Below are 24,081 nucleotides of genomic sequence, written 5' to 3' on the forward strand. Positions count from 1 at the left end.
GGTTTTACTCTTTACTGCCTATTTTGGGGTTGGCAGCACATACTGCTGTTCTCTGCTGCATATGTGTCAGGTAACATTGCTCCAGCAGCTGCAACTCCTCATTTGTTTTTTTTTTTTTTTTCTGCTGAGTAATTTAAAGGTACTTCAGAAGCCAAGCACCTCCCTGTCCCTGTAGTGCAGGTGGACTTGGGAGTGTTTCCATCTGGAAGGAGACGCTGCATGAGTGGCCGTGGTTCCCGCATGGGGCTGAGCCCATGAAATTAGGTCAGAGAGGCAGACAGACGGCAATTCAGCAGGGGGTGAGGAGGGGGATTACTGTGAATTGTGAAAGCACAGGCTTCTTGTGGAGAGAAAAAATACATGTGTGCTGCATATTTTCCCAGGAAAGTGTGTGAAAACCCAGCCTTTAAATGGTGTATAACTTTTTATGAATGGGCCCTTTATCACACTCTGAGGAGCTTGCTCATTCTCGTTCCTCATCTGTGTTTCCTCTTCTTGACACCCTTGTTAAACTCCAAGCCTAAATCCAGGAGGAAGTTGCTCAGTGACCCTAGAGGAAGAAGATTTGCAGTGCTGATGCTGTTTTTAGCATCCCCTTTGGGAGTGGAGCTGGGGGATGCTGTTGATATGCTGCAGGGCTGTCACACTGCTAAAACAGCACTGGGCAGGTCAGGGGCACAATTGTAGCTCAGTGAAGCTGGGTCCAAGATAATATTTGGATGGGTGACTCTGCAAGGAAAAAAAACTGGTGGCGAAACTGCCATTTCCAGCCAGTTAATGGGAAATACGATGCTGTCTTGAAGGTGAGGCACTAACCAGGTTTGTACCCACAGGAAGTTGCGCAAAGATGCCTTTGCCTGGTGTTGGAAGGCCAGGATCCCTATCACTGCTGTCCTGACTGAATTCAACCTGAAGAATTGCTCTTTGCCTCTGTCAGATTCCGACTGGGATTCAGTTGGACAGGATACCAAGACCATGTTGAATTCAGTGTATAGCCCTACTAGCCCTACTGGTGTGAGCTGAAGTGAAAAACCATGTTTGCTCTGTGCAAACTCCTGACCCAAGTGCACGTTCCTGACTATCAGTGCACACTTGGTGCTTGCTCTGTTTCTGTGAGGAGCTTCTGGCTTCAAAATAGGAGCACCAAATTTGGGTTGTTGAGGTTGTCCAGGCTGCAGATGCCATCTACAGTTGTTCTGTTTCAGGATTCATTCCTACTGGCAAAATTTGGGAGTTTACCAGAGCTGGTACATGCCAGAAAGCTCAAAGCTAGGGCAGTCATGGAGCAAAATGGCTCCTGGTGTCTTTCTCCTGAAAGAAATTAAATGACTGCTGATGCGTAACTGGGATTTGTTGAACAGAGAATGAAATAAGTGATTATTCTCATCAGCATGGCCATGTCCTGCCCTTGGTTTGACTTGGAGTACTTGCTCCTGGGTGCAAAGTGCTGAAGGAGTTTTCAAGACTTAGCAGGTGGAAAGGACATTCCCTAATGCCACATCTCTAGAAGGACAGGGGGATGCTTCCCCACTATGGTAGTGCTCAATTACGTGATCAACAGCCCTTTTGAATTTACCAGGGCAATAGAGACTTCATCCGTAACTGGATTCTGCTTCCAGCTGAAGAGAACTTTAATTCACTTAATAATGAAAAAGAATATGAATTAATGAAGGGGGGACACAGAAACTTTTTCAATAGCACAACTGATGGGAGTGAAAGGTGTTTACACAAGCACACTCCTTTACCAAAGACTCTTTGCTTGCCAGGGTCACAGGTGCCCATTATGCTGTGCTGTCCCTCAGGAGATTGTAGAGATCTTTATTGTCGCTTTCTTGCCTTCTAGGTAGATTTTGTGGTGACAAGATTCCTGAACCAGTAATCTCCACGGACAGCAGGCTGTGGATCGAGTTCCGGAGCAGCAGTAACATCCTGGGCAAAGGCTTCTTTGTGCTCTATGAAGGTACAACCCTTAGCCTCAAGTCTGCATTGTAGGGAGCAGATGGAACAGGATGCAGGGCTTTATGGGATCAGCAGAAGTTCTGCTGCACTGTGTGGTTAGATACAGCTATGCCCTTGTTTGTATGGGAATTGCCAGATTTTGTGGCTTGTTTCAGTAGACAAGGCATGAATTTTCCAACTGTATTATCACATTTTGAGGTGCACAGCAAGATAGGAACACAAAGCAATAGCTTCCATACTTAGGCTAGGTTCTGTTTGGTCTAACCAGCCCCTGCAAGCAGCAGTGTATGGAGCAAGAGTTTATTTCAGTATTTTAACAGGCAAAGTTCTGTTTGGGATCATACATTTTATATCACTTAATATAGATTGTCTTGGGGTGGTTTTGTTTGTTTGGTTGTGGTTTTTGTTCTCAAATTCAAAGGTTAGTCTTTTGTTTCTCCTTTGTATGTTTTACTTCCAGAAAATTGGAAATTAGCATGTCAGATCTTCTACAGGTCAGGTATTTTAGAAACTTGCATAGCACTGAGATGATGAAACCACTTCAGTGGAGGAGCAATACTGCCACAGTCATGAAAAATCAGTAACTTCCCTTTTCCATATATGCTTAGGTGTTTTTGCAATAATGATTCTAAAATGTTTTAAAAGCTCTCATTGTTTTCTGGGCAGCAGGCATTTTTTTTAGAAATACCAGTGTTGTCAACAGTGTTGAGGTTGACTGTATTGATACCAACATTGCATCATCTTCTTTCTTCAGCCACAGGAACAAGCATAGTGCTGGAAGCCCAGTGCCCAAGTGTCCCATAAACTCATGAATAATGATGCTAACAGAGGGAAGTGAAACAAACATGGGACTGTTGGGGAAGTGCAAATAAAGCATATGAGGATTTCACAGCAGTTTGGGGCTAACAAATCTGTTTCACAGGAGAAATATCTGGTTTCTGCAGGAATTGTTGCCCCAGAGACAGAAGTAGCTTGCCTGATGTTGGATTTTTTTAAACATCTCTCCTGAAAAGCAGCTGTTGCCTGGAGCATGTGGTTTGTAACACCCCTTTTATGGTAGTTTGTTGGAATTGGAAGTGATCAAATTAATGTGTATGGCATCATCCTTCATATTGCTAAATGGTATTGGAAGAAAAAAAATTTACATTGGCTGCATTCCAAAGTCACTTTGCAAAGTGACTTTGTTTTCCCTTGACAATTTCCCATATTTCCTGTTGATTAATAAGTGATCCCTAAAGATTCAGTAAATATGAGCTTACTCCACTTGATTTTTGAATAGAGCAACTGAAGGTAGAATGTGCATCTAGTGGTCAAACAAGCTCCAAGTTCATGTTTTCCTGCCTCTTCAGGAGTGGATTTTTACATAACCCTTTCCTGCAAGAAATTTCACATTGTAAGGCTGCCAAATCCATGGCTTTGCCTGAGAGCAAGCACAGAGTATGACTGGGGTAAACCAGCTTGTACTGCACACACAGTGATGGCTCATTGCACAGGTTCATTCTTATCTCTGGATGATGAAGGGAATGCTTAAGCACTGGATACCTCAGCCTCCTCTTGTCAGAACAGCAGGTAGAGAGATTATCTACATGTCTCTCCATAATTTATTTGCTGAAATAGGAGATTTTCCAAAAGTCTTCTTTAATCCCTATTTCCCTCTTAGGCAAGTTCTGATAATGTCTGGTTTCTTTTGCCCTTTGCAAAGTGGCTTGCTCAGGTTTTTTGTGACTTCTATGCTTAGGCAATAAAGATAGCTTTTATTTCCAGGAGGGATTGCATATAATTGTTTAATTTTCTATCCATTTTTGTCGAAAATCTTTCTCTGATGCCGTAAGTTCTTCTTTTTCTTGTGACCTCCTCCCTCAAATTTAGCACTACTTCTCTGTCTTCTGCTTTAGTGACAGTGTATATGAATGCTCATGCATCTGAACTTTTCTGGAAACTGTGGGTGAGGATGGATTTTTGGGCTTGGATTCCTCCAAGTCTTGGCCCTAAAGTTTTCAGAGGATGGGAGGAAAGAGGCAGAAGCATGCAGCCACATGACGGTAGAATTACTTGATCCTAAATGACAGTTTATGTAGTGAAAGTGTCCTCTTAGTTCAGTCATTCTGTTCCCTTTCTTTCATGAGATTTAAGAAGGGAAGATGTTGGTGGATTTGCCCTGCAGCACTGCTGACAGCCCTGAATGTGCCATCATTATCATCTTCTCCGTAGATGTTCTTTCTTTCCGTTTTGCAGTAAGGCTCTTCCAAGTATAGTTGACACTCAGCTGTATGTCAGTGTGAACTTCAGCAGTGGATATAGAAAATATTTGTTGGCTGTCAGTTTCATGGCTCTTAGAAAAAAAAGTCCTCTGCTCTTGAAGGCCTCTTTCTGTTGGGTGGGGGAGAGTTTTTTAAAGGGTCCTTCAGAGGTTTTCTCAAGCACCACTGGTAGCAGTGAATAGATGAGTTCAAATTGCACTCTCAATTGTGCTCTGCAGCTGGATTTTTGGGTGCAACTTTTTGGTGGTGCTTCAGCACTGATTCTGTAAGACGGAGGTCAGCTGCACTAATGAAACAGTGCTTTTAACTCTGTTACGTTAGCAGCTTACAATGTAAGACCAAGACAGTGTTACCCTGTAATGCAAGCAATCTGCAGGACACTGCATGGAGACCCACACCTGAGTTGCAGTGCAGTGCCTTGTGGGGAGAAGCCAGGGGTGAGGATGGTTGATATCTGGCAGGTGTCATTGCAGTAGCATCTCTCTTGTACTTTCTGCTGGTGCGTTTTGTTTCCTTGACTTTAGGCACAGCCAAAACATTCATGTGTTTTGTGGATGTGTGTTGTGCATCATGGGTAACACAGGTTTTAGCCTGTGATCTTGATCTTGCTTTCATTTCTTACATAGTCTTGCAGACAATTTTGCTGAGCTGATGTTGTCTTCAAGATATTCACTAGTTTTGTATTAAGCTAGATTTCCATTAAATTTTCTATTTTGTTATTTAAACTTACTTGTATGTTAGCACTAAAACTTTATTTTTCATGCACAGCAGTCAGCCTGATGGTCTGGCGGTGAACAGCTCAAGTTGTGCTTGTTAATATTGCCATCGTGTGGCTGGATTAGATTTGCAACTTCTCCCCTCTCCCACACCCTCACCCCCAGCTTTTCTTGGTTCTTAGTGCTGGTTTCAAGGAGATATGAAGGTGAGCAGGAGTATGAATAACACAAATGTATAAAAATTCTCTGTCCCAGTGAGCTTGCCTTCTGAGGACATTAGGACAGCAAAGTAGGAGACACTGTTATAAGACAAAATATTGAAAACATCTATGACTTGTGTGATGCCTTTGTATAGCAAGCAATACTGAAACTGATTTGATGAGACAGGTGTGTATGGAGTGGGCTTTACCTGGAGACAAGCTTACAATCTCATGGGTTTGCTGTTTGTTTTTTATGAAGCTATTTGCGGTGGAGAAATACACAAAGATGCTGGCCAGATCCAATCTCCCAATTACCCAGATGACTACAGACCTTCCAAAGAGTGTATCTGGAAGATCACAGTTTCTGAGGGTTTTCACATAGGAATCACATTCCAAGCCTTTGAGGTGAGAAATATCATTGCATATTATATTGCAGATATTATTTTGCCTCTACAAACCCTTTAAAATGAAGAAGAAAGGAGTAATAACAATAATAGTAATAATTAAAAAATTGTTTGACTACTTCAGAGTACCATTTACCTGACCAGACATTTGCTCAGAGATTTTGAGTTTTGAAGTTTAAAATATGCTGAGTTTTCAAAAACTGTTACTCTAGACAGAAGGAATTAGAAGGAACTCAAAAGTGTTGATGATGTTAGATAGGGACTTATGAGTCCTTAAATTTTCTCTCTGGTCAAATGGAAGTAAATGGTCACAGTCAAAAAAAACTCTAGTTGGTGTCACTGGGAATTGTCAGATTGCAGGATGTGACTCCCCAAAGGAACATTGTGTTCCCAGATGGCAGACAGACTTTGAAGAAGTCACACAAAGTTTTCTTCTGCTGGTTATAGGATGTCTTACACTTTTAGCTACATGCCAGTGATCAGTCTCTGATTGCTGATGTTAAGTCACAGACAGGAGTGAGCAGGACCTTGGTTGGTGCCTAAATGTCATCCATCCCACAGGCTCCTGTGGCTTGTGTACACTCACCATACTTGTCCTGTAAAGGGCTGACACTGCAGCCTCACCATGGCTATTCCTTGAGCCTTTTTGTTCGCAGTTGTTCTGCTCTGTTTCTTACAGCTTCTCTTGCAGAAGCAGTTTGTAGATGGTCAGGGACTGGGTTTCACTGCAGGGTAGCCATGAAGCAGTGGCAGAACTGAGATGTGCCTAGGTTCAAATGCAATTTGAGCTGCAGAAGAGCTCAGCGGCAGCCACAGCAAGTACTTGGCTGTAGCCAGTCGTTTGGGAAGCTGGTCTGTGGGCAAAGTCTAACTGTGTCAGTAGCCTGGCTGAGGAGCTCTCACTGTGAGGTACAGACAGACACTTTTCCCACTGCAGATCGAGTGGCACGATGCCTGCTCCTACGACTACCTGGAGATCCGAGACGGCCTCACTGAGCAGAGCCCCCTCCTCGGCCACTTCTGTGGCTACGAGAAGCCAGAAGACATCAAATCCAGCTCAAACAAAGTATGGATGAAGTTTGCATCTGATGCAACCATCAATAAAGCAGGCTTTGCAGCAAATTTCTTTAAAGGTATGTGATCTAATGCCTCTCACAGTCAAAGCTGGGGATAATTAATCCCTTAAGCTACTGCCATCCACAAATCAATTCATTCTATCTATCAATTCATACGTTATCATTCCATCCACTTGTACTTAGTATTTTTTTGAACAGTTTGTTTGCAAATATTGAATTTATGTACAAATTGCTTTGAGACTGTAGAGGGGGTTGACGCTTAGGCAGAAACACCTCCTCCCTGATTAGGCCAGAAATAAACTCTGCTGGGCTGGTGTCAGCATAAATGTTGCACAGCTGGATGGAATGTCACCTCTATTTAGCCATAGCAGAGGACATTTTCAAACAAGTGCTTATACTGCACAAGGAATGTTAAAAACAGCTCTCTGCTTAAGTTCTATTCCAAAAGAAACCTCTGGAGAGAAGACGAATCTGAATGCAAGTAGAGTCCTAGTAAAAGAATACTGAGACCTTTAGGAGACTAGGAGATGAATGTATTTCCAAACTGAGATTCTCTTCAGGAAGATGTAAGACTAAGATTTTAATTTTTTTTTAAGCGCTAGACCCTAGAAATGGTCCTTTACCAGGATGCTTAATAGAGGCAAGAACCAAATATCTAACTGCTTGGGAAAATACCTGTGGAGCTGCTGGGGGTCAGACGGCCATGTTTGTCTTAGGTTCGGTGGCACTTGTGCAGAAATAATAGTTGCAATGCCAATATTTGGATTGCATAAGTCCTTTATTTATTTCTACCTTAGCTTTTGTCTTGTATTAGGAGTATCATGGTCCATTTAGGTTTCTCAAATTTTCAGGAGAATATACTCTGTGAATTAAACTTTATTTCATGAACTTAAGACTTAAAACAAACAAACATAACATGTCAGGGCTCAATCCCCTTGGCTCAGACTAGTCCGTCCTATGAATTCACTTATTCACCCTTCAAGGCATAAAATGTCATCATTTATAACCCATAATTCTTAAACCATGCACTTAAGTGAAAAAAAAAAGAAGTAAATAAAGTTTAATTCACAGATTATATTCACCTGTAAATTTGAGAGGTCTTAATGGACTGTGACAAAGGGTGATTGCAAGATCACTGGCAAATACTGTCACACTTGATCTCAGTCCCTGGACAGGTCTCACAGTACCTAGATTTCCTTGTTTAAGTTTCTCAGGTTCCATAAAGGCTCAGAGAATATTTCTTCCTACAGATATTTTGGCCCTTTCAGCAGTGAACAGTGCAGGCTGAGTGTGGCAGAGATGTCTTTCCAAGAGTGGCACTACATGGAGACACAGCGCGTCATTCTCTAAAATCTGAGTTTCACCTACAAGTTTGTAGGGGAAGAAAGTTATACACATGAACCTGAAGTGCTTTCTCTGCGATGCAGATAGGCAGAAATAAATTAGTTTCTTTTTCTTTTTTAATGTAAAAATGTGTGAACTTGTACATTTATGCAATTGGAGACACAGGTATTTTCTGTGGAGTTTTTGCTGGCAGACTAGATTTTTCAGTGTCTGCTTGAATTTCTCATACTTGAATCAGAAACCATGTAGCTTGTGGTTACAGCATTTTTGATTAGAACATTTTTAAGTCCATGCCAGTAAGTTCAGCTGAGGAGCAAAGTGGTTTTGCCTGAACCAAGCCTCACAGTAGTCATAGCTGCACTATTTCTAGCCAGCTTGCATCGTGGGCAGAGCTGATGTCTGTGTGGAAAAGCTGTGTAGACACATGTGCAAGCTACATGTGGAGCTTCAAGCTGGAATCTGAAGTCTGCAGTCTCTACCTCCATATCCAGGGGGATGGTGAGACACTCTGTGAGCAAAAGGAGTGAATTAGATGGCTCTGCAGGCACTCTTCAGACTGCTTCTCATAGCTGATTGAGCAATGGGTAAGCTTTGCCTTAGTGAATAAGGAAAGGAATAGAGCTTCAATTAAATGTCTTACAACACTGAAAGAAAATAACTTAGCCTAAAAAAATCAGAGTTAAGGATGGAATTGAATGCTATACTTTGTGAGACCATGCAATGGTAATGTCTAAGTTTTCAGAGAAAATAAAGCTGCAATCAGAGGGTAAGCCATTGGTCACACCCAAGATGCATTGCCAGGAAGATATGGACAGCAATTAGCTCATGCCCACACAGTCAGGTAATCCTGGATACCTCCAGGGTTATTCTTGTTAGTTGTCTTCATTTTGGCAACAAATTGTTTGTATCATTGAAGCCTATTTTTATATGGTTGAAGTGTTAGTTCACCTACCTGGAGCAGGGGAGAAGAAGCAGCAGGGTCATGTGCTGCCTGTGGCTCCTCATTCCCTCCTGCCTTTGTGTACCCGTGGCTTTGCTGAAGGGGCTGAGGGTAGCTTGTAGGGGTACAAGGCAGGGGGAGAGGGGCTTGGAGTGAAGTTGATCCAAGAAAGGGAAGCAGAAAGATGTTTTCTCTAAGTGTTTTAATGTATTTGTTTTCAGTTTTGGTTTCCTCATACCTAAATCAGCCCTCAAATATTTATATTAATTGGCAGTAAATTAAGTTAAATTCCCCAGAATTGAGTCTGTTTGAACAGAACAGTAATTGGTGGATAATTTGTCTGCTCAACCCAGAACTTTCTTGCTGTTATTCTTCGTGTTTTCTTCTTCATTCCATGAGAGTGGCAGGCCAGGGAATGATCTAACAGCAAGGTGGGAGTTTGGCTGCTAGATGAGGTTAACCCACCACAGCCATGTTAATAAAACCATCTATTAAGGGACGCATGTGGAATCAGGGGTCGGGGTGAGAAGCCAGGGCCTATCTTTGTATTAAAATGTCAGTTCAGGTTGTTGAGATGTGATTGAAGAACCTGGCTTCAGAGTCTAGGACAGCAAGATTCATGTGCCTGTGAAAAGGCAAATACTGGCATGTCCTGCCAGCTCCTTTGCAGCACCCTGTTCCGTGGGGTATTACCTCCCTCAGCTCCATTACTGTGTGGGCCATAGTGGGTTGCTTCCTGGTAGCTCAAGTTACTCCGGAGGGGTGAGGAATTTAAAACAAACCACACAAAGCCAAAAATGGCGTATGAGAACAAAAGGCAGTGAAGTCTTTACAGGATACAGTGTTTTCCTGCTTGTGTCTAGCAAAAGCACTGTTGGCTAGTAGCAGTAATGGCAGTCCTCAATGGTTCTGGTGTTAGGAGTATTTCAGCACTTGTGAGCTCTGCTGCAGAGCCTGCTCCCCAGCCTTGGCTCAGCAGTCAGGGCTCTGTTCCTTCTGTCCAGAAGGGTTGCATGAGGAATATCAGGGTGTTTGGGTGGTCAGGAAAGTGCTATTTGCTCTGGTTTTCTCCTGACAGAGATGGATGAGTGTTCTCTGCCGGACAATGGTGGGTGTGAGCAGCACTGTGAGAACACACTGGGCAGTTACAAATGCACCTGTGAGCCTGGCTATGAGTTGACAGCTGATAAAAAGAGCTGTGAAGGTAAGTAACCCACAGATTGAGCCACCTGACTCTAGGAGAGGTACTACAGCTATAAATGGAATTGAACAGTGTTGGTGTGATTTTCCTTACCCCTCCACCCTCTTTATTTCACTTTATTTTACCCCAATAGATATTTTTGGTTTTGTTAAAATCTTCCATTGAGAAACAAGTTGTGGTTCAAAAAAACCCTGAAAATGCTCTGATTTATACTGCTAATCATCCCTAAAGCCAGTTGTCCTTCATGGCCAGAGATTGCTGTTTAGACCAAATCTCCCACAGTGCAACATGATGGAGGCAGGCATTACAACCTAACCATCGAGTGGCCCAAAAGTGTTTAAATCCAACACTGAATTTATTTGTTTTTCATAAAGGAATTTACTTCATATAATAAAATATCAATGTTTTGTCTGCATGCAAAACAGGCTTTTCCACACTGAAGAGAATTTTCCTCCCTTCCTCTTTTATGAAGAAAAAACCTCCATGTCTATAATAGAAGGTGTTTGTGTCAGCTTTCTAGAGAGTTAATATCATGCAACAAGTGTTGCTTCTACCAGCAATACAGTTGTTGGTGTGCTGAAAATCCATCCACTGTTCTTGTCTCAAAACTCTGTCTGTAGGGACATTTGGGGAGCTCCACATGCTATCAGTGTGCTCTCAACATCACCTGGTTTGCCCTGCCTTCTGCTTTGGTCAAACTGTTTGGGTAAGAGTGCTGTTGACTTGGTGAGGGCAGTCAGGTGTGTGCAAAAGGCTTCTGAAAGCTTTTTTTTTTCTCCATAATCCCTCACAATTTTAGCAAGCCAGTTGCTAAATTGCTATAACTTGGCAGGGTTTTTTCTGAACTTCATTCTTAACCTCCTATTTTAAACTTCATTTGTGGGCAAAACAGTAAGGATAGTCTTTGAAATCGTAGCAATATACATCAGAGTAAATTGCTTTTTTTTTCTCCAAAACCACTTGCTTGCTACTCTATTAGTATTGAAGCTGCTCCCTTGGGTTAGGGTTAGTCCTCTTAATGCAAAATGATGCTGGGAACAAGACACAGAAAGCTTTTATTCCCTGTGGGTTTTGATGATGTGGCTGTATCTCATGATTCTCAAGAAACAGCAAGGAAAAAAAATGCTTTGTTGCAAATAGAATTTTGCAGCAAATTGAGATTTACTCCTTTGAGGTAATAGTCCTGCCCTCCCACAAGAGGATGAAGTTGAGATGTCTTAAATTTTTAAAGGCTGTGGGATAATACAGCTAAGTCTTGACTTTGCCTTCAACTTTCCCTAGAGAAGATGCAATCCAAATATAATAAACCACTGAAGAGTTGACAGGAATGTCTTCCCTATGATTCCATTATCTTGTAATTGTTCCATTACTAATAAGCTTAAAATAGTAAGGTTTGTAGTACTGAGTGTAGGTGAATTTACCAAGCTGGGCTTTACAGTCGTGTTGTGCATGTCAAGTCAACTGATTCGCAGAAAACCCAAGGAGGGAGATTAAAAAGGAAATTAAGTCTTACCTGTTGGCTCTCAGGGCCATAGCCTCATTGGGAGGTGATTTTCTGCAGGTGAAGTTTCTCTCTTCTTCACACTTCCCAGCATTTTAAGCCTGTTCTGGAGGCTGGGGTTTGAAATGTGCCACCCACCAGGATCTGGTTCATTTGCTAGTTAGCACTGTGGCCCAATCTGTGTGTGTGTGAACAGAACCAAGTAAAACTTGTGTTCATTTATTGCCTCTCCAGCTGCCTGTGGGGGCTTCATCACCAAGCTCAATGGGACCATTACTAGCCCTGGATGGCCCAAGGAATATCCTACTAACAAAAACTGCGTCTGGCAGGTGGTAGCTCCAGCCCAGTACCGGATCTCTCTGCAGTTCGAAGTGTTTGAGCTGGAAGGCAATGATGTACGTAACCAGTCCCTGCGTCTCAGAGGTGGGACTACTGGCTAAATCAGAACTGGATAAACCCTTGGGGTACAACGAGGAGGAGGCTCTGTCTTACTGGTGGAGCTCCTGGTTGTTTTCCCACCCTCAATTTAAATACAGCAATAACAGTGACTCTTCTCCTTGAAGTCTGGATTTGCTTTCTCTATGGAGTGGAAGGATTAAAGCTGTTCTATTATAAGTGGGTGCAACGGTTTAACCCAATCTGGCAACTAAGCACCACACAACTGCTCTCTCTCTTTCCTCCATGGAGAGGAATGGGGGAGAGAATCAGGAAGGTAAAAGTGAGAGAAACTCATGAGTTGAGTTTAATCGATAAAGCAAAAGCCACTCATGCAAGCAAGGAAAAATGAGGAATTAGTTCACTATTTCCCATGGGCAGGCAGCTGTTCGGCCATCTTCAGGAGATCCAGGCTCCATCACACATAGTAGTTACTTGGGAAGACAGACAATGTCACTCCAAATGTCTCCCCTTCCTGCTTCTTCTCTCTACTCACCCCCACTTTATATACTAGGTATGATCTCTTGTGGTATGCAATTTCCATTTGTTCAGTGAAGATCAGCTGTCCTGGCCATGCCCCTCCCAGCTCCCTGAGCACCCCCAGCCTCCTCACTGGTGGAGCAGTGCAAGAAGCAAAAAAAGGTCTTGACTCCATGCAACTCCTGCTCAGCAGTAACAAAATGTCTTGATATTATCAAGCCTCTTCTCAGCACAAATCCAAAACACAGCCCAGTGCCAGTCACCGTGAAGAAAATTTAATCTAGCCCAGCCAAAACCAGCACAATGGGCTTATTTTCTCTACTAGTTTTGCATAATTGTAGGTATTTTCCATCCCTAATAGGGTCCTGCCTCCCACCTCCCCAGTGCTGCTTTTGCAGGAAAATAGTTGGAAATAAACAGTGAGTTCTTCAATGCTAAAGGAAGTAACAGTAAAAGAGTGTGTTCTCTGCCATGCACGGTTAAGTTTGAGCAAAGCACTCAGGTCTGCATTTCCCTGCTGTAAATGGGGCACTTCCATAATTCAAGAGGCTGCTAAAGTTCATTCAACACTGTCAGGTTCTTGGATAAGGTGGAAATAATTACTTCTGCTAAATTCAATGAACCTTTCCTCTTTTGAAAAAGACACCCATCATTTAAGATCAGGGCAGCAAGTGAAGGGGTGAGAAAACTGACAGAGGAGATTTTTGGCAAGTTAGGAATGTATTTGAGTACAAGGCTGTTTCTGTTCCTTCTCTGTCCCCTTCCTCTGAAATGCTCTTTTCCAAGACCACAGAGCTAAGAAATCTCTTCCTCTCTTGGCAGGTCTGTAAATATGACTATGTTGAGGTTCGTAGTGAGCTGGATTCTGATTCCAAGCTACATGGCAAATTCTGTGGCTCAGAGAAGCCTGAAGTAATCACATCATATGGCAACAACATGAGACTGGAGTTCAAATCTGACAACACGGTCTCCAAGAAAGGCTTTAAAGTTCACTACTTCTCTGGTATGTGGCTGTATTCTTTCATTTGCTTACCTGTCTCCTCTGACTGAACCTCTTGGTCTTGGTGAATTTTCTTTGACATCCTGTCAGAGCCTGACCTGGTTCATTAAATCTAAAAGTGTGGTTGCTCTGTTCTGTGTTACCTTCATCTTGGGTTCTCAGTGCAATGTATGGTCCAGTTTCATAGTATAGTGTCAGCAAGATGGATGAGTTCCATCAATGCCTCCAGTCCTTCAACAGCAGGAAGCAATGTGGAACCTAACCCTGGAAATTATTTCTGTCCCTAGAAGATTGGAGGAAAGCTTTTTCCTCTCAAACTAGAAGATTTCGAAAATTTCCAGTTGTGTTCTATATAGTAATCATTCCCATGAAAGCAGCATGTACTAGTGGAAGTTTTTCATCCTGTTCTCAGTCCTTTGTCAGTGATGTACCTTGTTGGCAGGCAGTTCTGGAGGTTACCTGTATGTCATTTGGAAGCAGAAATTCAATTTCGTTGTGTCTCTCCAGCAGAGGCCTAGGAGCATTAATGCTTTTGAGGAGAATGATCAGAAAAAACAGCCTTGAATTAGGACAGGTGCAGAGTAGAATCAGGACTTAGGGTTTGACTTAATAAATTGTACAGGAGGAAGGATGAGGTGGGTATGATTCATCTAGAAATATGTTTGGGAGTGAGGAGACAGATTAATTTAATGATATCTAGGGAGAGCATTATCCCAAGAAAAAGTAGAGGTAAACTTCTCATACATTAAAGTGGACTGGAAACCATGAGCAGATCCTATGCTCAGAAAATGAGACTGAGGAAAGCATAGTCCTGAACACACAGGAGTCAAGATCCACTGGGGCATATTTCAGCTTTAGGGAGCAGCTCATACCTTAGATGATCTTCATCAGCTGGCTGTTTGTGCTCAGACAGAGCTATTTAGAAATGGAGGCTCACTAGAGCACATAAGAATGTGAAAATATGAAGTTGATTTTTATCTTGGCTAGTGAATTTGTGTGATGATTTTCCTGGGCTCTGTTGTTAAGGAATGAGATGCTGCTCTAGGTTTCTTTCAGACAGGAGTGTTTTACCAATAACTTATATTATAGAATAGAACACATTTGTGATATATCTTATGGAATATGAGGCAGTTGAAGAGAATAGGATCTGGGCTGAAAAGCTGACTGGACTAATCCAGCAGTATAGTTGGAGGTTTGCATTGCTATCTGCCAGCCTGGGTATGGGGCTCTCAGCTGGTGACTGTGGTAGCTTGTGTCACTGTTAACTCAGTATTTGTTGGTTTGATCATGCCCAGACAAGGATGAATGCTCCAAAGACAATGGTGGTTGCCAGCATGAATGTATCAACACCTTTGGGAGCTATATGTGCCAGTGCAGAAATGGCTTTGTGCTGCATGAAAACGGCCATGACTGTAAAGAAGGTAAAGTCCCCACTCCTGCCCTCAGGAATGCCAAGGTACTCCAAACATTGTTTGGTTCACCTGTGCTGAAAGGAAGTTTGTACAACTTACCAGGCAAGGGCAGTGAAAAAGCCCTAGCTAGCTGCAAAACTGGCTAGAAATAGGACCATTCCCATTCCCCAGTCTTGCTCTCTATCTGCCCACAGGGAATAGACAGGGTGGGGAGAGAAATTTGACTTGCAAATGGAGCAGTTGTGGGACATCATCAGTAGACTGGTCACTGCTGCTTCATTTAATTATTGTGTTTGAGTCAGAAGAGAAAGGATGGGCTGATCTAACCACTTGCTGGTGCCAAAACTACCTTTCTTCCTGCACTGCTATCCCTGCTGTGTGCTCCCATGGCTTTCCTGTGTATGGTTTGGGGTCCTTGTCTGACCTCTCCATGAGCTGATAAAGCTCTCCAAATTGGCAAAACAATGCAAGGCTGAGATAGCACCAGAGCCAGCACTGTGGAGGGGTTGACATCATGGCCCTGGCAACAGGGCAGATGAGGTGAAGGAGCAGGAGAGTAGATTAGGGTGTGAAGACATAGGTTAGGTTAATGAGGCCCAGGAGAGTGAGATGGTCCCTTTCACAATCGCCAGGTTAGCTCAAAATAAGTACAGGACAACCCCACCAGAACTATGGAGTAATACTAAAAGGCCTTGTTTGGTGACTGAAGCCTTCCATATCTCTGCCCTGCAGAGGATCTCAGTGGGCAGAGAGGACCATGTGGGACACTGCAGGGTTGCCATGTGAGACTTGCCCCAATGCGATTTCTCTCTCCCAAGCTGGTTGTGAGCACAAGCTGAGTGGTGCAGAGGGAATGATGAGCAGTCCCAACTGGCCTGACAAGTATCCCAGCCGGAAAGAGTGCACCTGGGACATCTCTGCAACACCTGGCCACCGAGTGAAAGTAGTGAGTAGCCAGAGAGCGGGCGTGTGAGGCAAGAAGCAGGCTGGGTTTTGAGCAGCTGAAGTGACTCCCCACCACCACCGTGTGAGTGGGAGGCTGATGCCCTCAGGTCCTGTTTGGGGCTCTTGGAGGAGAGTTTTCTGGGAGGCTGCCCTGGCTTGCAGAAGGGCAGATCTCAGAGGGACACAAGGCAGAGGAGAGGCAGCTTGGAGGAGACTCCAGCAGATGACAGCTGTAGAGGATTTCCCTCTGTGAACAGATGGCATAAATGCCCTCCCACCCCTACCCCTCCTTGTGAGCCACTCTCTTGGGGCCATTTCTACATAAGGTGGTGGCTGAGCCAGCCCCCAGCCCCTTTGAGGGAGAGATGTCAGGCCCATTTTACAACATGGCCTGATGCAAATGGCAGGACATGTCCAAAGCTGTGCAGATGGCCCATGTATTGGGGGAAATAATCCCTGTGCTGAGTGGAAGTGATATTACAGAACTGCTCTTCTGATGTGCTGGGCAGAATTTCCAGCCAGAAAAATAAGTGTTATAAGGCTTGCAGTTGATAACTGTTGTCAGGCAGCCATGTGAGGCAGCAAGGCTGAGGCAACACAGCACACTGATGTGGAGTTCTGTTCTTTGCCACCTTGAGATCACTCTTCTTTGAAAGCAAATTATTCTGTTTTAGTGTGTGGGGAGAGTGGGACACATGTACCATTTGATCTGTTTCTCACTTGGCATTTCACTGTATGCTAAATAGTCAGATTTACAACGGTCTTAATTCTCCATATTCTTGCTCTAGACCTTCAATGAGTTTGAGATTGAGCAGCACCAAGAATGTGCCTATGACCACTTAGAAGTGTACGATGGGCCCAACAGCAAGTCACCTGTCCTTGGCCGCTTCTGTGGCAGCAAGAAACCAGACCCTGTAGTGGCTTCTACCAACAAGATGTTCCTCAGGTTTTACTCTGATGCTTCTGTGCAAAGGAGAGGTTTCCAGGCAAAGCACAGCACAGGTAAGCTGGTTGCCTGCCAATACCCCAGTGCCAAAAGATGTCATCAAGTCTCACTACATTTTTTACTAGGTAAAAACAGACCCACCTTGCTCCTAAATAAGCTTAGCCTGAGTTTTAAGTGGTGTACATTCAGTTCCCAGATTGCTGCCAGTGTCATACCATAAATACCAGCGCCCATAACAGCTCCAAATTCTCTTGGTATTGGATGTTCCTGTTCAGGCTCTTTTGTTAAATTTGAGGTATTTGGTTGAGCAATAATCCCTTTTGTTCCACATCAATCATTGGACAATGAGGTGATACAATTTAGCCCACCCTCAGAACTGGCTCACCCTCAGAACTGGCTCACCCTCAGGCCCACATTAGATTGATTGTAGTAGAAGCAGAGCTGTGCTGTGGACAGGCACAGCTTGATCCTCCTATCTGTGCAGCCCAGAGGTGGGTGTGCTGTGCCAACATTCATTTCTTTGAAATCCCTGCCACTGTAAATAGATGAAACGTGCTCGAAGTGGCTGTGCACGTGACGCTGGTGAAGAAGCATCTTCCTCATTGGCTGCAGGAAAACTCTGCTAAAGCACACACATTCTACAAACACTGGGCTACTTTTGTGCATTGTGTGGGCAGAAAAGGATTGTTTTGGTCACCAGTTTTCTGATGTGCTTCTGCTTCCTGCTGACAAAATACTTGGGGTCAGAATTTTATCTACAGGACAAATGCAAAGAGCAAAGTGATTTTTTTCTAATACAATAAAATTTCCCAGAGTATGTGTCAAGAGCCCTATCCTACAGTCTAAACTGATCACCTCTTTCCATGTGTGTTCTGTACCAAAAAAAACAAGTTCCTCTAAGCTCTGTGGGTCTTTGGATTCATGGGTGTCTGTAGAATTCACTGGTTTATTGTAGTTTGGTGCAGTGTTTAATTACCTTTCCTATTGCACTTCAAGCTGGAGGTCTTCTCTGCTTATGATTGACCCAAAAGTGGGATGAGTCTTTGTTGTGACTAAGAATGTTGAGAGACTGTTTTGTGTCCTTTTCTCCCTTCAGAGTGTGGTGGGCTCTTAAAGGCTGAAGTACAAGCTAAGGATCTGTATTCCCATGCTCAGTATGGGGACAACAACTACCCAGGTCAAGCCAACTGTGAATGGGTGATTGTAGCAGAAGATGGTTATGGGGTGGAGCTAATGTTCCAGATGTTTGAGATAGAGGAGGAGGCTGACTGTGGGTACGACTACATGGAGATTTACGATGGTTATGACAGCACTGCACCCCGCCTGGGACGCTTCTGTGGCTCAGGGGTAAGCCATGAGAGCAGGGATTTCAGAGGGGTCGCTGAGGGGGCCAAGGAAGTACCCTCATACTGTTTTTGGGGAGGGGCAGCTGTCATAACTGGTACTGAGAATGCTTTGTGGCTGGGTTTTGCTTCTTTCCCTTCCCCAGGAGATCACGACCATTTTCTGTTACACAGTGTTGGCTGGAAAATTCTTCCTGACTGTCCTTTGTAGCCCAGGGCCATGTACAGCAGGACGAGACTGCCATGCTGCTGTGCCCCAGATCTGCCATCAGCCTTGTGTGAATGTGGGAAATGGCTTCTAAAGGCCAGTTTCATCCTGTGTTGTTTTCTGGCTCAAGCCAAGTTGTGTTGTGGCCATGCAAGGGTGAACAGTGGAGAGACTTAGAGCTGTGTGATGCTTGCTGCCTTTAGGATGGCATGCTGTCCCCTAAACTGTCACCTGCATCCCCATTACTAGGAGGGATTCTAACACGAGTAATGGTGTGTGGTTTTTGAAATCAGAGGGTGTTTGATTTGTCTAGGCCTTCAGCAATGAAATGGAGATGTCTCTTATTGAATTTAAAGAGAGACAGTCAGGGACCAGGTGTGTGGAAGACGTTCTCACAAACTGGGGAAATGGTGTGGAAACCAAAGCAAACAAAGGCAGAGCAGCTTGGTGTGAAGAAGCTCAAGGCAGCTGGGTAGTAATCTACCTACCTGCACACTGATGAATGAAGAATGGCTGGGAAAGGGAAGCACAAGGAGATTGCAGCAGGTCGCAGTAGTGTGGGACATAACCAGAAAGGTCATGTAAGATAAGTACCTGAGTTATTTGAACCCCAGGAGAGCCTCAGCTGCAAAACAGGTTCCAGTTTTCTCCTGAAAAGACAATGACAAATTTGAGTAAACCTGGAGACTGGAATGAGAATATTCAGGGAGGTCTGTGAAAAAAGCAGCTGGAAGGACTGGGGTTGTAGAGTGGACTGACATCAGTCTTCAAACATATAGAACACAGGAATGTGCTTAGGAAGGCAGATAAGGGCAGGAGGTACTGAGCATTCAAGTCTTCATGTTTACTGGCCAATCTGTCTTCACTGTGGGCTTAAACTCTAGTGTCATGGTGCAGACAGTTATTTAGTCTCCATATTTGACTACTGTGTACTGTCTTCTTTCCTTTTCTGCAGCCTCTGGAAGAAATCTACTCTGCAGGGGATTCCATTATGATTCGATTCCATACAGATGACACCATCAACAAGAAAGGATTTCATGCCCAATACATAAGTACCAAATTTCAGGATGCATTGCACATGAAAAAATAGTTTGACTGCTCCTCACAGATATTCCCCATCTGAAGTTTGAGACATTTAACTGTGATCTTTGTCTTTTATTTTTAAAGCTTCTGTGCACTTGGCCAAAAGCAGTGTACATTATTTTCTGTAACTAAAACTAAATCCAGTCTCAAAGGTTTGCCTCTGCAATTATTAGCATGACCCTTTCTTGTTAACCTACCCAGGACCAAAAAATTGTCTTTTAATCATACCTGCCAGGGCATAAACATTGTATTTTGCACAACTTGCCATGAGGCTGAATGAAGACTGAACTTGAATTGAGAATGGCCTTCATCTCTTGCATATCTTGTTTCTAGGTGACATTTCCCAAGCATCCACATGAGCTGTCTGAACATGTTTTCTGGAGCAAGTGTTTTAGACAGACATCCAGTAGGGTTTTTTCAAAGGACTTTGTGAGCTACACCCTACCAGCCCCAACTACTCTGTGCAATAAGAGACCAACCAGATGGCTGTGCCTGCATCACTCTTTCTGTCCTCTGTATTGTCTTGTGTATTGTTGAGTGGAGAGCAAGGCAGGGGACAGGGACACTCTTTTCTAGCTACTTGGATTCCAGGGAATGAGGAGGACCCAGTACTTGGTTTGTAGTAATTGTCATGGTATATGTTGAATGGAAATACTTCAATGCAGTGCTCAAGGCAAGGGTGGCGGCTGACAGGGAAATGTTGTGGTGAGATGCAAGGCAAAGCTGTATGATGGTGGCAAAGCTCAGTGTTGACAGCCTGCCCCAGTTATATCACCATGCATGGCAGCTCAGAGGGCTGTGGCAGCAGTCCAGGCCCTGTCTTAAATAAGGAATCTCTCCTCCTCACTCCACCCATGCTTGCTTTCTCAGCCTTCTTTACACTGCTTCCTTTCCGTAGTACCACTTCCCTGTGAGCCCTTCCTTTTCATAGTGGAGCTGCTCTCCCCAGGGCCCCCTACCACAACCTAGGGGTGCTCTGCAACTTCAGCTGGCCAGAACATCTCGCTGAAGAAAACACTGGGGCAGGGGAAGTCATGGTGTCCCTGAGGCAGAGGGACACAGGCCATGCTACAGGTCAGCTTTGGTGGTCTCTGGGAACCTGTCAAACTTGCAAGCTGCAGGCATGGGGCTAGAAATGGGAGAGTTCTGGTTTCTGCTTCCTCCCCATTTGTCACTGGTGCTGGCCTAGTGTCTTAACTTCACAGCAAGGGTGCAAGTGAGATGGTGACTTTGACTTAGAGCACTTAAGAGTTATAAGGCTCAGACATGTTCTTGTTTGCCTATGAGAGCTACGCAGCCACAGGCTTGAAGAATTAACAGGTAGCTTGGTACTTTTTCAGAAAAAAAAAAAAAAGGAAAAGTATGTTTTGGGGGAACCACTGTAACTGAGCAGTTGACATGGGAGGAAAAAAAGTACTTCATTCTGAATGTTTTGTTGAGGCACTCATGGGCAATTATGAGCTAAAAGCTGAGGTATGTTAGCTTTAATAAAGTATTTATAATCCAAGGATTGCTATGTTTACATAACCATTGTGCTGTCAGGCTTTGGAGTGGCACCTCCTCTCTGGTGTATGACTGTGGAGAAGTGTGGAGCCAGTGCCACTGTCTGGCACAAACAACATTCCTGGAGATAAGGGCATTTTCAGATGGATAATAAATAGACCCAGCCCTCTCCAGAAATCCTTGAATAGAATATGGGCCAAGTATTGTGAATACTAGGAGAAGCAAATGCATGAAAATATTTTCTTGCTTAGATCAAGAAAAGTAAAGTAATTTATGCCTACACACAGAGGATTATTTGTATATAAAATGTGCATGTAGAAGACCAGTAGTCAAAGCCTTAATAAGTGTAATGTGAACAAAACTGTACCATGGACTATAGCTTTATTGCAGGCTGTATAAAATCATGTTATCTCTGTTTTGGTTTTGGTTTTTTTCGTTTGCTTTATTTCAGCTCTGCTTTGTTTATTTTTTCAAATTTTGTGGCCTTTTTACAGGCAAGACCTCTGATCTCAAGCTGTTTGACCATGCAGGTCTGGAGAAGTAAGCTCTGCTAGATGGGGTGTGTGTTTGTCCTTCTCTTCTTTGCTCCAGTTCAGGCAAAATTACAATAACTCAGGTCTGGAAATAAAGGTGTGACATCAATCCCTGTGAAACAGAAGCAAAGTTTCAGGTGACAAGCAGCAGTTCAAGTTTCCTGACCTTTTAGTGGCAGCAGTGACTCTAGAGGAAAGTGACTGTAGCAGGTTCCCATGTACTTTAACATCTTTTTTTCCATGTTCTGGTAATTTCCCATACAACCCAGACTGGTTTGATGCAGATGCTTGCAATGTGGTTTGACAGATCTATGACACTTGTTAGTGTTCATCCAGATGTCTTTTGTGACAGTGTGTTCACAAATATTGTGCTGTGCATTCCAACCAATGATCTATGTAGAATATTTCTGCTGTACTGACTGGACTTTAGAGTCAATAATTCTAAATGAGTTAAATTTTCTTAAGAAAAACAATGTCAAACCCTCTGATGTGTGAATATGTATTCTGGTCTTTGTGTGGTTTTACATTTCACTAACTAGAATGATTTTTAGAGGGGGAGAAGAAGAGGGTGTGGGGACAATCACAAAAGTACCTGTGTCCAGAACAAATCTCTGCATTCATTAAAGACTGTGGATTCAGTAGTGCATTCTGTTGTGTGCATACATTTTCCACTTCCTCAAGAGGAGGAACTCTCTTACTGCATTCCTTGTTTTGCCAGCTGTTGTTTGGGTCTGCAGGTAATACCAGGAAGGAACTTGGCTGTGGTCCTTTAGGTTTGTATTGGCTATTGCAATCAAAGGAGCATTTAGAAAGTGGGGCAGAGAAACAAGTTGGCCAGCCAAAGGGCTACATTGTCCCATGCTCACACTTTAGGGGGCCTAGATGCAGGTCTGCAGTGATAAATATCAGGGATCGGAGAATTAGTCTGAAAGCATTTTTTAGAGGATCAGCTCATTCACTACACTACAACCCATGGCCTTCAGCAGCAGGTGCCAAAGACCCAGAGACTTGAAATTCCTATGTGAAGGACCAGAGGATGAGGCAGATGTTCCAATGTTCCTTACCACAAAGTTTTAGTCCACAATCCGTGGCAGCGAAATGCTGCTAAGGCAGCACCTAAAATGCTTTTCTTCCTCTTTCTGTCCACTGCTTGATGTCTACCCTGCTTGCTAAGGACCATGTCTGAGTTCTTTCCCCAGCACACACCTAATTGATTAGTGTTCCACTACCCAGAACAGTGCTGTGGTGTGTCACAGCTACCCAAACCTTCATGGTATCTGAATTTTCTCTCAGCTGTTCCCAAAGGCAAAGCAGGAGATGAAGTAAGGAATAAGGATCCCCATGTAGCCTCCTACAGCTGAGTACCATGGCACAGTATGGCCTAGGGGCACAACTTACTTCAGACGAAGAAACATACCTCAGTCCAGACAGGCTCATTTGTCCCAGCATCAAGCCAGGAGAAATCTTCCACTTTGTCCTGGTATTTCCAGCAAATGCTCTGGCAGAGGAGGTAGTAGCCTTAGAAAGCAAAAGCAGGATTCCCCTCTGTGCTTCGTAAGTGCAGTCTCAGAGCCAGAAGCTGCCTGATTTGCCATGCTGCTGGTAGAGAAGATATGGAGGCTCCAGTCCCCTGAAGACCAGCTTCCCAGGTGTGTGCCAGAGCCTGGATGTTCTGGGACCTAGCCAGTTTGTCTGAGTCAGCCCAAGAAAAATGCCATCTTTTCCACTTTGCAGGTCCTGCATGTGTTAGCAGGAAAAGAAGTGTATCCTAAAAGGAGCACTAACCCTGACATTGGGCAGTCTGCTGTTACTGCACGCAGGCATTTTCCATGGAGAAGCATGAAATGGTGAGTGGAAGTTGGGTCTTTGTATGGGAGTAGCAGGGAGAGGTCAGAAAGGAGAGGTGAGGCACTGGACCACCTATCTATTGGTTGGAAAGCTCCATGGGAGTGTTTAACCTCCCGTTCTCTGCCCCAACCACAGCAATCAAATTCACTGCTTCATTAGTTCTGCCTTTCCTTACCGTGCAAGAGATGGTTTCAAATACCTGCTTGGATTTTAGCATCTGCCCTCAGCCTTTCTGTCCTGGAGCTATTGTTGGGTCTTAGGGCAGTTGGAGCAAAGAGGAGGTTGGTGCCCTAGATTATGAAGCAGACCTCTGCAAGGTCATTCTCGTGAGCAGGCGTCAAGAGGATGCTGTCATTGTTCCAAATGACACAGCATTATTGCATCCAGCTTAGGATATGTTGAATATTATCCCAAATATTATCCTCTGTGTGGTTGGTTATCCCCTAAGCATGTTCTGTGTTCTGGAGCTCTTTAAGAAAAGAACATTTTCTCACTGCCCTGTGCTTCTCATGCAGTTGTTGGTGACTTGTTGAAAGATGTTGTTTGTCATGGTTTTGTTCATTGCCTCAGATGAATCAGCATGCCAGTGGGCAGGAAGGACATGAATATGAATCATCCCAAGACCTCCAGATGTAAGCAGTTTTTAACTTGTTCTGACCAAAGCACACATGCTGCTGGGTTGCAGGACTGACTCTAAGGGCAGCCTTATACTAATGGAAAGTTCAAGGTAATCTCCTCCCCAT

The 24,081-nt window shown here is 43.8% G+C and overlaps 1 protein-coding gene across 1 annotated transcript in view; it reads left to right on the forward strand.

Moving 5' to 3' along the window:
• TLL2 (tolloid like 2) overlaps nt 1-22,087 on the forward strand; it is an 82,815-nt gene extending 60,728 nt beyond the window's left edge. The window contains exons 11-21 of the mRNA XM_064716216.1: nt 1,844-1,960; nt 5,396-5,541; nt 6,478-6,673; nt 9,979-10,104; nt 11,837-11,997; nt 13,340-13,520; nt 14,813-14,938; nt 15,748-15,875; nt 16,663-16,876; nt 17,917-18,167; nt 19,327-22,087. Coding sequence (XP_064572286.1) covers nt 1,844-1,960; nt 5,396-5,541; nt 6,478-6,673; nt 9,979-10,104; nt 11,837-11,997; nt 13,340-13,520; nt 14,813-14,938; nt 15,748-15,875; nt 16,663-16,876; nt 17,917-18,167; nt 19,327-19,461 — 1,781 coding nt within the window. The 3' untranslated portion in view covers nt 19,462-22,087. The remainder of the gene's footprint in view (nt 1-1,843; nt 1,961-5,395; nt 5,542-6,477; nt 6,674-9,978; nt 10,105-11,836; nt 11,998-13,339; nt 13,521-14,812; nt 14,939-15,747; nt 15,876-16,662; nt 16,877-17,916; nt 18,168-19,326) is intronic.
• The last annotated feature ends 1,994 nt before the right edge of the window (nt 22,088-24,081 follow it).

The sequence above is a fragment of the Zonotrichia leucophrys genome, chromosome 6 (genome assembly GCF_028769735.1).
Source record: "Zonotrichia leucophrys gambelii isolate GWCS_2022_RI chromosome 6, RI_Zleu_2.0, whole genome shotgun sequence".
Taxonomy (NCBI): Eukaryota; Metazoa; Chordata; class Aves; order Passeriformes; family Passerellidae; genus Zonotrichia; species Zonotrichia leucophrys.